At 36.5% G+C, this 14,412-nt stretch overlaps 2 protein-coding genes across 5 annotated transcripts in view; one reads left to right on the plus strand and one right to left on the minus strand.

Moving 5' to 3' along the window:
* The window catches only part of LOC105992903, a 34,554-nt gene extending 29,895 nt beyond the window's left edge, over positions 1 to 4,659 (plus strand). The window contains exons 11-13 of the mRNA XM_013026002.1: positions 583 to 780; positions 3,120 to 3,273; positions 4,492 to 4,659. Coding sequence (XP_012881456.1) covers positions 583 to 780; positions 3,120 to 3,273; positions 4,492 to 4,659 — 520 coding nt within the window. The remainder of the gene's footprint in view (positions 1 to 582; positions 781 to 3,119; positions 3,274 to 4,491) is intronic.
* Ankib1 (ankyrin repeat and IBR domain containing 1) overlaps positions 2,853 to 14,412 on the minus strand; it is a 100,428-nt gene continuing 88,868 nt past the window's right edge. The window contains exons 15-20 of one of the 4 annotated variants that reach the window (XM_013026040.1): positions 14,174 to 14,319; positions 12,400 to 12,578; positions 11,335 to 11,386; positions 7,558 to 7,654; positions 6,312 to 6,445; positions 2,853 to 5,969 (exon numbers count right to left, since the gene is read on the minus strand). In XM_013026040.1, the coding sequence (XP_012881494.1) occupies positions 5,232 to 5,969; positions 6,312 to 6,445; positions 7,558 to 7,654; positions 11,335 to 11,386; positions 12,400 to 12,578; positions 14,174 to 14,319 (1,346 nt within the window). In that variant the 3' untranslated portion in view covers positions 2,853 to 5,231. Of the gene's footprint in view, positions 5,970 to 6,311; positions 6,449 to 7,557; positions 7,673 to 11,334; positions 11,387 to 12,399; positions 12,579 to 14,173; positions 14,320 to 14,412 lie in introns of all 4 variants that reach the window. The other 3 variants (XM_013026039.1, XM_013026038.1, XM_013026036.1) reach the window with 3 other exon arrangements.

A 14,412-nucleotide genomic window follows, 5' to 3' on the forward strand; every position in this document is an offset into this window, starting at 1 on the left:
CCTGGGATCCCCACTAAGCTAGTGGCTTTAGGCAGTGAATTGTGAACAAAATTTCTATCAAAGAGGCAGCATTCATTTTCCAGATAGAATGGAAATATATTAGTAAGGCCCAGCTACATGCACTCTCAAATACACAATGTCTTCTTGACTAGCAAGACCTATTAGACTCTTTCCATCTTATTTAATTCTCCAATTTGAGCTGATCCACCCCAAACTCAAGATGTCAGATCAGGAAGTCTTAAAGCTTCCATGGGTCAAGGCTCAGCTGTAAGTGCTTAGGCAGGTAAAACAGCTGTATTTTTTTTCTTCCAAAATGGGTGCACTGGAAGATTCATCAAGTAGAGGGCAATATGCTCAAAAAAGCCCCAGGGCTCAGTCAGTCCTCCTTGGTATGTGGCAGCCTTTAAAAGAGAGAAACCCATTGATACTATGAAGCAGGCTGTGGGGCTACTATGTATCAATCCTATTATTAACACCTGGAAGTCACATAGCACTGAATTACTCAAAGGAATCCCAACCATAAGGTCCCTTTAGCTTCCCTCCCCCATCACAGAACATGTCTCCAAACTATTTCCACTACAGGAATATCAGGAAGAACTGTGAATGTGTACAAGCTACAGGTGGCCAGCTGTGGAGAAGATGCAGCCTCTCTTCTTCCGTAGCTCTTGCTCCAGGGCCAGGACTCAATTACTGTCCTAAGGCAGTGATGATGCCGCAGCAGCTAGAAAACCAGGACCCTTGGACCTGCAGTCTTTCTACTCCCCTGCCTCCAAGTCTTTGGTACTTCCTGTCATCCTTGCACCCAGCACTTTTTCCTTATGGACACTTACATCAACTGTGGCAGGGGCCAGGGTCGTGAGGGTAGCCTGCTGTACATCTACAGGCAGCTTTGTGCTCACTTCCATTTGAATAGTGCTGTCACTCTATAGCTCAAACTCTTCTAGAGCTCTTGATTAGACACCATGAGGGACTACTTGACTTAGTAGCCTTGGCCTCACTGCCTCTCAGCTAGACGCTTAGAACTTCCTGCTGGTTACAAAAACATCCATCCCTGTGTCTGCCTGCTGGAGTTAACCATGAAGGGACCATTTGGACATTTTGTTTCCATCCTTCCTCTAGTTGCTAAGCCTTTGAACATAAGGGCAATGGGATCCACCACTTAGGTGACAACCTTCTCTACCAGATCCTTAGTGTTGGTTCCCCTATGGTTGGTAGTGTCTTTTCCAGAAAATAATGTTTTATCAGCATTCCATCACTTGTGTCAAATTGAGATTGAAGACTTTAGCGTCTTAATAGAGACACGAGACACCTGGGCCAGAGGGAAAGGACTTTTTCACACATGCAGAATGCCCACCAGCACATTTGTTACTCTGGTTCCTTCCCATCTCTGATTCCACAGGGGCAACCCAACAGGTCTGGGTAAGACGCTGGGCATGTTTTGTGTTGTAGCTGAAGAATACTGAGCATGAGGAATAAACTACTTTTATAGCAAGCAGTTAAGCCTAGCCCTTGACCTCAATGTCAGGCTTAGCCCTTGTCCTCAATGTCTTTAGTTACATGAATCCGGAGATTTGGCTTAGACGAAGTAGCTAAAGCTATGTAGTCGGGCACACCAAACTGAGCAGGATATATGGCACAAGAGACCCAAGAGGTCTGCCTCTTCCAGTTATTATACTTTTCTGCTTTGTCCTATTCACTCATGTATTTACCTCTTAATCTGCCTAAAAACTGTGCAATAAATAAAAACTTTGAGAGAAGGGGTTAAGAAATGACAAATAGTCTAATCAATAATATTACCAAATCATAGTTTAAAGATGAAAGAACTGGGAGCTAAAGGAAACTTTGTGGTCCATCTTTCTTTAAGGAGAATTACTATTACACAGGTTTTAAATAAGAACTGTTACAAAGTTCGGTCTAGAAAGAGTACTTCTGTCTTTCTGGAAATCCACTGGATCTGATGATGTTAAGGAGATGGCCAAGACAACAATAATAACAATAATACGCATGTTCCTAGGATGATCCATTGTGCCACTGGCACAATGCTGAGATGAGACTATCTCTCAGTGTTAAGAGCTGGGCATACAGGTGTTTTTTTCCTATGGAATATTTTTGGCCTAACTACTTCCCAATGTCTATGTTGTGTTTAGTATTTACATTGCAAGGTTTTACTCTTTAGAGACACAACTGTAATTTTAAAAATTACAACCAAACTTTAATTAGTCTCAGAGTTTAATTCATAACAGTTTAGGCAACGAGTATCTAGGACTGCAACAATGAGGCTGCAATAAACACCATTTAAGGGATAATTCAGCATATGGATCAGATCCACACAATGAAAGGCATATATAAAACCATATGATTTTAATTACCAGTGGCAGACACCCATCAAGTATGACTTAGTGGCCTGGAATTACAGATGTGAATTAAGGATGCTGAAGGGTGATTTGGTCACTCAGAAAAAACAGAAAAAGTTATGGAGAAGCAGGTTGTTTTATTAATATGAAAAAATTTTCCCTAAGCAACTAAAGAAACATATCTAAGTTCTATAGTGTTTTTGTATGTGTGTTAGTTGTCAAGAACAAGATTTTAACATTATTCTCCTGAAAATTGCAGTGGGGAAAATAAAAATGAGCACTAAGTCATATCGTTTTAGCACACTATCCTGTAGTGCTAATCAGGCTTCTCTGTGGGACACGAAATGCTGAGCAAATGGGCTACTGTAAAAATACTAGACACTAATCAACTACAGGTAATAATTAAATTAATCCCTTTGTAGATATTTAATTTGAAGAAAGTTAAAGCTTCCTGACTTGCTTAAAACAATGTCTATAATGTAATGAGACAAAATGGAAGTAGTTTAAGTAATAAATGTTTAATCAAAGAATTTTACATATTATTAACAGCATTCATTTGGCCAAACATCTCTATGTTTGTAGAATCCTACTGTATATAAAGTGGGAATGTATCAAGTATAGACTATGAAAGTGCAAATAACAAGTCAAGGTTAATTTTTTTACATTATAAAATTAACGTTTACAAAATAGGCTTTGCCGAACTTTATTACTGAATTGTAAAGTCAATGACTGTGTCGTTTGTTTTTTTTTAAAATATGTACGAAGGAAATACAAACTGGATAACGATCACTTTTCATGCCGAGGAGAGACCAGCACTGGAACAAAGGATGCTGCAGCGGTGCAAGGACACTGGCCCACCACATCCACGTTCCCACGTGCCCTCCTATTCTTCACCATGGCTGCGCAAGACACCCCAAATGTGTTGCTGGAAGAATTACAACTTGGTCTAAAATCTTAATGATGTTAATATTTTTAATCCAAAATAAATTTGTAAAAAATACATTAATGGACTATTTTGCCTTCATATACAGTAATACACTGCAGATAGTCAATATTTCCTCCCACTAATTTTAATAGGGATTGATATCTGTGTTTCCAATAATTAGAGAAATAAAAACTAATGTTAAATTTTGATATCCACTGCAGAGGAAAAATTCCCACAGTTTTTCTTAAGGAACCTGGGGGGTTTTAGATACTCTGATATAATGTGTCTTGGCCATATGAATTCAAAATGAAAGATATTTCAAAAGCAGGTCTTAGAGGAAATAAGTAAACAACTATAATCACAATTCATGTAGATAACAATATTCAAATATGACTTTTTGCCTGGCCAAGGACTTACTAGCCTGTACAAACTCAGTACAGAAATTTTGGTTTCTGTAGATTTCTGGTAACAATCTGGCAAAACATTAAACGGAGTGTTGCATATATCTAGTTTGCTTACGTTATGCTAGTTCTGATAATATGTAAGTAAACAGCCATTCCAACAGTTTACTCTAGTCTTAATTACACACTGTACCATTGTATCATTATTACAACTAAGACCAGTAGTTTCTTCACAGTAATAAGACACTGATAACTAGGAAGTTGATTTTTTCAATACTAAACAGTAATCACACAGCAAATGAATATTGTGCAAGTGAACAAACACATGTCAGCATTTGCTCGTTAGGCAAACTGAACAATTAGTTGTATTTACTGTAAAGGCAAGGCCATGGGTGGTTTTATGGAGGTCTTTGCAATTCATAGCATAGTTACTTCAGAAGAGACATAGAAATTTGAATTAATAACTTATTTAACTGGCAACTATCCATTTAGGTTAGGCAAAGGCACGGTAACATGTTGCGCAGGATGTTTTATTGAATTTTTAATAATTGTGGGATTTACTATAACTCATGAAAACTCCACTTTTTCTATTTTATAAAACACTTACCATTAAAAGTAATTGCACCCATTAGTAATTAGAATGCACTGTAAAATTGTGAAAACAAAGAACTATGATTGCACTTCCAATAAAGTGTCTCTTAAAATACAGCACCGCTGTTGCTAATCAACTGTATTTTAATATTAAAATAAACTGTTTTTAACAGCAGCATTAGGTTTCGTTAAGCTACAGGCTACATTTCTTTAAATGCAGTCTCCACGGCAACAAAGCCCATCACATCTGGAACATCGTGGCTACCGCGTGGCACCTTTCACTCCCAAGAACGCTGACACTGCCCTGGAGCACGCTATAGGATACCGCATACCTGAATGCTTTGCTAGTCAGCGCACGAGTCAGAGATTTGGCACAATTGGACTGTAAATAGACATGAGAAGAGATCTTTGATTCATGTGAAAATTAAAACTAATTACACTGGAGCACTAGAGAGAAACCTTGGATACTTCACTTCATATCGCTTAGACAAACAGGGAAGAAGAAAGTTATGGAAGAACACAGAGACTGAGGACATACATGTTATCACATCTGTCCAAACCAGGTTTCTAAAATGAACTTTTTTTAAAGAGAAAACCACACAAAGACTGGGGAGTATAACTTTGCTTTAAATGTTCAATTTAAGTATTATTAGCTCTAGGCTAAACAGAGCACTGAATTTTCTTAGAATGTGAATACAACCTGTTTATGTGTGTTCCTCTAGCTCTTTTTTTTCTTTTTGTCAGCAACAAGGGAAAAAGCTATCCAGTTACGTACAAAAGAAACTCCCTATAAGGTTATATGGATGATGAAACTACCTTTAATGGGACTCTTCTGTATTCAATATTAACATTAGTGATGTATAATTAGATTGGAATCAAGTGGATCAAAATCTCTATAAAGCATACTCCACCTAGCATACCATCTGTACCTGCCATTCATTAGGAGCCCAAATATGAAGTTCAGACTAAATGTACTTGGTCAAGCCAGTCCCTTGAAGTTTGAGGTGTTTGACTTGAAGCATCTGAACCATTCCCTTTGTTGGCTGCCTCAATATTACTCTCAGCCGCTTGTGCCAATGTTTCCACAGCCAGAATATTCTCTTCCAAAGGATTCTCTTCTATCTGGATTCCTCCACTTTCACTGACAGCAGCATCAAAAACTGAATCTTCTTCTGGTGGTACCAGTTCCATGTTTCTCACACCTTCTGACTCATCTTTGTCTCGGGGATACTGAGAATCTGCACTGATTTCTGTGGTTGCTGGGGGAATCAGGGCAATGCTCTGAGGGTTCATGTCATGAAACCAAGCCATGATATTGCCAAGAAGATTGTCATTGATGTTGGAGTCCTGGCCAGCTGAGTCAGGGTCACTGGATGAGGGGCAGAAATCACTTCTTGCTTCACTGAGAGGGTGTGAACTCAAGGTGTCAGTTGAAAATGGGTCACTTTCTGCTCCAAGTCTCATAAGGCTGTCACCAAATTCCAACAGCTCAGAACTACTCAATGCAGCCCGTGGGCTATCTGTATTCCTGGAGACAGAGTCTAGCCTGGAAGGTAAAGAAGTGCCTATTGCTCCTAGGGATGCTTCATTATTCAGGAAGTCTCTAGTTTCTTCATCAATGGTTAGCCCAGACTCTTGCAGTGACAACTGAATTGCAAGAAGTATATTGGGATCATCTTCATCTAAGGAACTCAAAGCCTGAGGTAACAGAAAGTAAAACCACATTAAAATACGACTAAAGGAAAAACAATTTAACTGAATCAGATTTGCCATTCTTCCTTTATTAAACAGATATTACTTTTTATCTATACAAATCATCTTATAGATTCATATTTTCTAATTTTCTCTTTGTCTATGTTAAATGGGAAAAAATAACCTAAGATAAATGTGAAATATAGGAATCTTTTCTTGTACAATGTCTTTGAAACAAATTATATTATAATGGAAGAAAAAAAGGGAGGCAAGAAAAGTAGACGTAGGACACCACACTACACAGAGCAAGGGTAACAACATGGGCATGAGGCTGCTCAGCAAGGCTACCTGAAGAGAGTCCTGGTTTTCAGAGCGACTGGCAGGGGTGTAGTCACGCAGAGAGGAGCTGTGCAGCACACTCATAGATGCAGAACTTACCACGGATGCGCCTGGCCTGCGGCCACTGCCACTCTCTGGAATATCTGCTTCAAAGCAATTGAGACCACAGAAAATCTAGTGACAAATTTATCCCTTTTCCCATACATTTTGTTATTTAACTTGACAATTTCTCATTCAGTGCCAGGAAAAACCTGTGTCTGTATACATGTTCACTTGATCTTTCTGGTATTTCTCAACAAGTTAGTTTCACTGTAAGCAGTAATACACACTTATTACAATCACGTGGATCCATGCTTGCTTTTACATGTTTGTACTTTATAAGGTTTTTGTAAGTACAGGGCTACATTCATTTTTCTTAACTTACAACAGTCTTCAGATCCCTTACAAATTTTGGGTACTACAATATCCTGAAGAGCAAATCTTTAGTACCTGACAATATAGTTTGTATATTTTCAACTAACAATTTAACACTTAAAAAGTAATTAAAATGACTCTCTTTTTTTTTTTTACATTAATTTTTTTTTATTTGTGAACATGCAAAATGACTCTTTCTTTAAAGAATATCTCTAGGAAAACTATAGCTCGGAATATTCTGAACATAGTAACAGTATCAATAGCTATAGTTTTATTGAGTGCTCATGAGGTGTTTTTAATATTTTACTAAATTTAGTGTCCACAATGAGTCTACAAGGAGATATTATTGCTTTCTTTACTGAAGGTTAGAGAGGGTGACTTGACCAAAGTTAGACAGCTAATTTACAGCACAGACAGCATCACAGACCCAGATAGAGGTCTCCTCTGCAACCTGCATTCTTTTTTTCTTCTTTTGTGCTGGTACTGGGGCTTGAACTCAGGGATTCTGAAGGCTGGTGCTTTACCATTTGAGCCATACCTCCACTTCCACGTTTTTGGTGGTTAATTGTAGATAAGTCTCTCACAGATCTTCCTGCCTTGGCTGGCATAAAACCGCGATCCTCAGATCTCAGTCTCCTGAGTAGCTAGGATTACAGGTGTGAGCCACTGATGCCTGGCCACAACCTATGTTCTTATTCCCTCTGGTTTTCAGTATCCCATGACAACAGAAGCATCTACATTTTTATTATGAATCTAAATTACAAACTTGCAAACATGACATCAATTATTTTAAAAACTAACTGAGGAGAACTAAGCAATCATGTGACATCCCAGAGCTTACCTAAAGTGCTTTCACTGGGCTCGTCAGCCTCTGGAGGGTTACTGAGCAGACTGTGCACATCTCCTCGACGACGCTGCTGCCTGTGCCTTCTCCGGTACTGAAATTCAGCATATTCCTGCATAAACCAAAGGTTATAAAATACAGGAGAGCATGCAATTTCTTAAAATGCAAGTAAAATAACTATTCTTTTGCCAAAGTGAAAACGCGTGATTTTATACATATTATAAAATCACTTGGCTGTACAAAAGGAAACTTCAAGTTGTGTCATGGCAAGGAAATGAGAAGAGCAAGCAAAAACCAAAAAGATAAAACCAAAAATTCAAATAACCATTACAAGTGTGTCAAGTGGGAATATTTGCAAACCTCAAAACTAGACAATAACTCAGTGTTAGTTCTTATGCCTGATGTTATCTAATATTATAGCTAAAACAAAACCACTTTATTACCTTATGTTAAATCTAATTTTTAGCAAATGACTATGATATATGAAATGGTGGGAGGGAGGGGAACACCAGACTACATATATAGTGTTGGATACTTGGTAGACATTGAACTTAATGGTCTATGGTGTTTATCTCACAAATCACTAGATTAAAATAACAATGTTAGGTTACCTTTAAAATAAGATTATTACTGGGCTTTCTTTGCTTATTAGCCAATAGGTAGTGTTATATACAACATAAATAAAGTGTTTTTGATTTAGCATGTGTAGAGAGCCTAGATTAAGACAAATGTCTTTGACTAATATATATTTGTGGTAACATGTTAAGGTAGGGTTATTATTCCCAAAGTCTGTATTCCCTAGTCTATACATATTCACTATTATCTGTGTATAAATGTACTTTACCAGATTTCAGTGACAGAGGAAATGAAAACAAGAGATAGGTCAGGGTGTGTGACAGCCTAAGAAAACTAATTTAGAGAACCACTGTGGAGTCTCCTAGTTATAAACATTACAGGTTGATGATTATCTCAGTTATTTGAGGAAGTTCAATATAATTATATAGAGCTTTTACACACAAGGCAATCCCCCTCTCACTGAGTACACTCTAAAATTTATTTACATTTCTTCCTCTATCTGGGTTAATGGATTCTAATTCTAATAGGAAGCATCCTACTAAAGTAGAAACCAAACTTCAATTAAAAAAAGTAAGTGCAGAAGAAACCTATTATATTTTTAATTATTTCTGATTGAAAATGTCCTTCTCTCATGATACAAGAGATTTAAAGGAAAAAAAGTATCTGAAAATTTCCAAGGAATCATAAAGTCCTTTAAGTAAGTGCTTGAAAAGGCTTAGTCAGGATGCTCCAAGTGATGGAAGAAATTAAGGCCACAGAGAAGATGAAAAAACTTACACTGGCTGGGTATCAGAGGCTCATGTCTATAGCCCTAGCTACTCAGGTGACTGACACCTGGACAACCTTGGTTCAAAGCTAAATTGTGCACAAAAGTTTGTGAAACTCCATTTCCAATTAAACAGCAAAATGCTGGAAGGCAAGAATAGCTCTAGTGGTATAGTGCCAGCTATGAGCAAGAAAACTAAGTGAGAGTGAAAGGCCAAGTTCAAGCAAGACCTGTTACTGGTGCCTGTGTGTACATATACACAAAGGAAGTCTTAAGATTTATAAGAAAAAAAGCTGGCAGTGGTTTTTAAAATTTAAATATAACAACCAGCATTTACTGAGCACCAATTTCATTAATACCTTAATGAAATACTTTTCTCTGGGGTAATCAAGGAAGTCTAAGAGCTAGAAAGATGAGTTAGAACTCAAATTCACATGTCCTACAGACTAAGACTGCTCTTTCCATTGATTTCCACTGTCTTGTGACATGACACAAATATTTATGTGTAGCATGACCTCATTAAATTGAATTCAAAGAGAGTAATATTGAATTAACTTCAGTGAAAAAATATAAATTCAATCTAAAATTCTATTGGAGTTTCGTAACATTTATTTATTTCTAGAATCCGTATTAAGGAAGAGTTAGTTTTAGAAGTATAATTCTGATAGTTACTTGAGATAGTCATACAATATATAAAATTTGAAAATCTCACAATATGTGGTAATTCTTTAGATTCATAGTAAAGTTTACATAAAAGTTTGATTTCAACATGCCAAAGACTTTAAAGAAAAGAGAATTAAACAATTTTTGTCAAGTTTATCAACTCAAAACCAAATTTAAGTGACAGCCACATTAGCATGCCCAAATATTGCAAGATTCCTAAAGTGATATCAAAATCAGAACCTATGAGATGAAAGTGAATACAATGATAAAGGTTTCAATTTTTGCAAAACTGTGTTCATGTTTTATGATGCTTGTTTATTCCACCTTTAAGAAGGAAAATTATGGGGCTCGGAAGGTGGCTCAGTGGTAGAGCACTTGCCTTGCATGCATGAGGCCCTGGGTTCGATTCCTCAGCACCCCATAAGCAAAAAGAAAAAAGCTGGAAGGGCACTGTGGCTTGAGTGGTAGAGCGTTAGCTTTGAGCTGAAGAGCTGAGGGACAGCGCCCAGTCCCAGAGTTCAGGCCCCATGACTGGACCAAAAAAAAAAAAGGGAAATTTTACATAAATATCATCAAATTGTCATTACAGCATAAAGTAATAAGTCCAGGATCTAGATAGGAAAGAATAAGGTTCTTAATTTGTTTTATAATACAAAAATTTAAAAATATATAATTATTATTTTTGTTTGCAATTTAAGCCAATTAAAATTTCCCATATGTACTCTTTTTCTTTTCTGGTCCGGTCGTGGGGCCTGAACTCTGGGCCTGGGCGCTGTCCCTGAGCTCTTCAGCTCAAGGCTAGCACTCTACCACTTAAGCCACAGCGCCACTTCCCGCTTTTTTCTTTTTGCTTATGTGGTGCTGAGGAATGGAACCCAGGGCCTCAGGCATGCAAGGCAAGTGCTCTACCATTGAGCCACCTTCCCAGTCCCTCTCTTTTTCCAAGCTATCTATTTTCTCAAGTCATTACTTTCTTGCATGTCTCTATGAATACAAAAGGTCATAGGGTGAGTGACAGTACCCCCAGGAGCAGAAAGGTATCTGATTTAAATAAGCCATCATCATTTTGGATAGTAACCACTTTGTTTTTTTTTTCAGTTTCAGAAATCAAATAGGCTGTAAATATAAAGGTTTCATTGTTCTTTCTCTTAAGAATTGAGTTGAAGGATCATTATGATATATGTATCAAATATATTATCATTTTTACAAAGAGCAAAGGAGAGAGAAGTGGAGAGAACTGCTACAATCAAAATTGACAGCAGCAACTTCTTTCTCAGAAATCTATGTGACTAAGATTTTCACTCAGTCTTATTTTTAGTTGAATCACGGCTATTGGTAATATTAAGTTTTTTAGAACATCTATATATTAAAATGGCATATCAATAACAATAACAACAACAAAAATAATGAGTGAAGTCTTACAGGGAAGCAGAAAGAGTTTCTTTCACAATATTACTATGAGGTTTTCTATCTTAGTACTTACACATTTATAATGTCTGTATGTATTTATAAAATTTATGGTTCTAATAAATTAGAAGATATATTTCAAAAATTTATCTTGTACATATACTTAACATTTGTTTATTGAGTAATAAAAAGGAATGCCTCAGGCAATATGATAGTCTAATCAACTCAATAGCTGAAGGTAAAGCACTGTTGATAATTTCAGTAGAACTCAGACCAGATGAGCATGCAGGTGCAAGTAGGGTTGCACTAAAGAAAAATACAAAAACAAACCAATGCCATGTCCCTCCCCGCAAAACAATTACCTCAGGTGATGCAAATCCTAAATATTCCCAATCCCATGTTCCACCAGCAAAGCTACAAAGAAATTAGACATACCATTTGATTTATTAACAGTACTATAAAGTGCATACAACCAGACCCTTGTCCTTTTAATTACTTTTAATTCTTTTGCTTATATCTTGCTTAATCAAAGTAGATTAATTATTAAAATATAAAATGATGGAAAAACATTGCAAAACATCACCACGTTATATGATTAGTTCTTATTTTATGCTTAAACAATATCTTATAAACATTAATGTAAAAATAATAGAGCCATTGGAATTTCAAATGCTTATAATTCTTTTGTTGTTGGTTATGGGGCTTTAACTCAGGGCTTGGGCACGGTCCCTGAGCTCTTTTGCTCAAGGTTAATGCTCTACCACTTAGAGCCACAGCTCCACTTCTGGTTTTCTGGAAGTTAATTGAAGGTAAGAGTCTCATGGACAGTCCTGCCCAGGCTAGCTTCTAACTGTGATCCTCAGATCTCAGCCTCTTCAGTAGCTAGGCTTATAGGCATGAGCACCAGCTCATAATGCTTATAATTCTTACAAATAAGAAAATATACTTCAGATTATAATGACAGAAGCATTTGATATAAAATAACCAAAACAACTGCTGTTAATTTAAAAAACAAATATGGACCACCTATATAACTACAAATGTCAAGTTTCTCATTTCTTTATATTTTAACAGAAAATTATAAATATGCCCAGAACAAGGCCAAGTTTCTAAGTTCTATACCCTAACATGTTTGAGACTATCATGTCATCTCATATATTACACATTTGAAATGATGCAAAGAATACTCTTTGAAGTGAGTTCATCTGAAATGTGAAATTAATATTGCTTAATTTAGTATGAAGAACTCAATACTGACAGACAAAACCACCAAGAAAAACACCAAGTACTGAAGGAAAAAAAATCACCAAAAAGTGAACGTAACTTTTATTAGCTATCCATTTGAGGTATAAATAACTTCTAGGAATATGTGAGTTGAATAGGAAAATAAAAGTGCTGGCATGTAGCTTAGTGCACATCCTTTTTACCTGCGCCTTGGAGCTTCTGGAGAGTCTGCAGGAGCAACTCCTCGAGCCACGGATGCCAGGAATTCTTGCCTCTTCTGTTGTACAAGGCATGCTGCCTTGATGATCTTATGGCGGGGTGTGCGAAGGTAAGGCCTATTAACTTTTTGGGCAAGGTCTTCAGTGACCATTTCTAGGTCTGTCTAGGGGAAGAAGAGGAAGCAAAGCTTACAGGATGAATGGCTGCAGCAAATCCAGAATCTGCAGTTTCTTGTTTAAATCCAACTCTTTTGAAGAAATAAACCCACATTTTGAAAAAAAAATATTTTGAGCATGTTTTCTACTCTGCACATTTTTCTAGGGTAAGAAAGAAACATGTTAAACTCAAGGAAAGTAGGAATTATTTGATAGACACAGTAAAGAAAATGGTATACATTATTAAAAAAAGTAAGTTTCAAGACATTGTATAAGAAAACATACTAATGCTATGATGTAGACTATACCTCAAAGACAAAGGAATTTGAGGCATGGCAATTCAACTGCTATTTGAGATTAGGTCTGGAAAGCTTTATGGGGCAAATATATAATGAACCGTGAAAGAAATACAGGCAGTTCAAAAGAATGACATGGAAATTGCCAACAAGTGGTGGCTTAAAAAAGAGGAATTAAAATTATAATTTTATTGTTATTATTAAGTTGTTCAGAGATTTACCATAAGACAATTCAGGGAATGTTTACATTTCTTTTTTTTTATTGTGAAAATACTGTACAGAAGGGTTACAATTACATGGGCAAGATAATGAGTATATTTCTTACCAAGCATTGTAGCCTCCTCCTTTGTTTCGCCTTCCCATCCTCCCCCCTCCCCCCACCCTCCCACCCAATCCCCCCCCATGTTTACATTTCTTTAGGACAATGTTACCCCTTCCTTCCCTTTTCCCCAGTTTCCCCCTCCCACCCTTATCCACAAGTTGTATAGTTCATTTTCCAGACAGTGCATATTGAATACCATTGACTGATATGTATACTCTCCCTTTCTGAGCTCCCTTTTCCCCCCACTAAAAAGAAGAAAAAGAATAAAAGAGGAATGTATAATGCAGTTGGCTAGCTGTAGTATAAGGCTAGCTTAGGTGTTTTTGCTTTTTTAAATACTGTAACTTTGAAGTTATGCTTTTAAAATATACTACAAAGTTAAAAAGTAACTTTCTAATCTAGTATGCAAAATTGTTCATTTCATCTTCGAATGCAAAATTTATTTTACCTAACCAGAAATAGATATATCACCTAATCAGGAATCTATATTACTAATCGGAAATAAATAGTTCTACCTCAACTAGTTGAATAAGGGATAATTGCTGCAGAAAATATCAACTAATGCAACAGTGATACTCACAAAACAGTATGTTGGAAATGAACTTTCCAACTTGGGCAGGGAGAATATTAGGGCTGGAAAAGTGGGAGAAAAACAAGGGAGGGGATAACAATGTTTGACTCAGAAATGTACTCATTACCTTACATATGTAACTGTAACCCCTCTATACATCACCTTGACAATAAAATTAAAAAAGAAAATACCTGTACAGAACAACTCATTCAAAACTTCAGCTGAACATTTAAAAATAAATAAAATTTCAGCTGCTTTTCCTTTATTTAAAAGCCATTTTAAAATAAAAACAAAATTATTTTATTAGTCCCACCTAAATTAGTTAAAACTTAGTTAAGTGGCTGAAAATGGAGAAATCCTGTTTTCATAATAACTGCTACCCCTTTTAATACATAATTTTAAAAGGTATCTTACTTGCATTAGTTCAAAAATTTCTTTCTTTGTGCTTTTAGGTTCTAAGAAAAATCCATATGGATAAGAACACTTGAGAATACGTCGAGTTTTTAAGAGCACATGAACTGCATCTTCGATGAAGGTAGTATCTGGGCAGCCTCCTTCAGCTAGAAAGTAATTGAAACATTGTGATTTTTTTGGAAATATTGTAACATAAAAATTAAAACTCTTGTTCAAAAAAAGAAGGTTCCTAAGAAGAA

The sequence above is a fragment of the Dipodomys ordii genome, unplaced genomic scaffold (assembly GCF_000151885.1).
Source record: "Dipodomys ordii isolate 6190 unplaced genomic scaffold, Dord_2.0 Scaffold90, whole genome shotgun sequence".
Lineage (NCBI taxonomy): Eukaryota > Metazoa > Chordata > Mammalia > Rodentia > Heteromyidae > Dipodomys > Dipodomys ordii.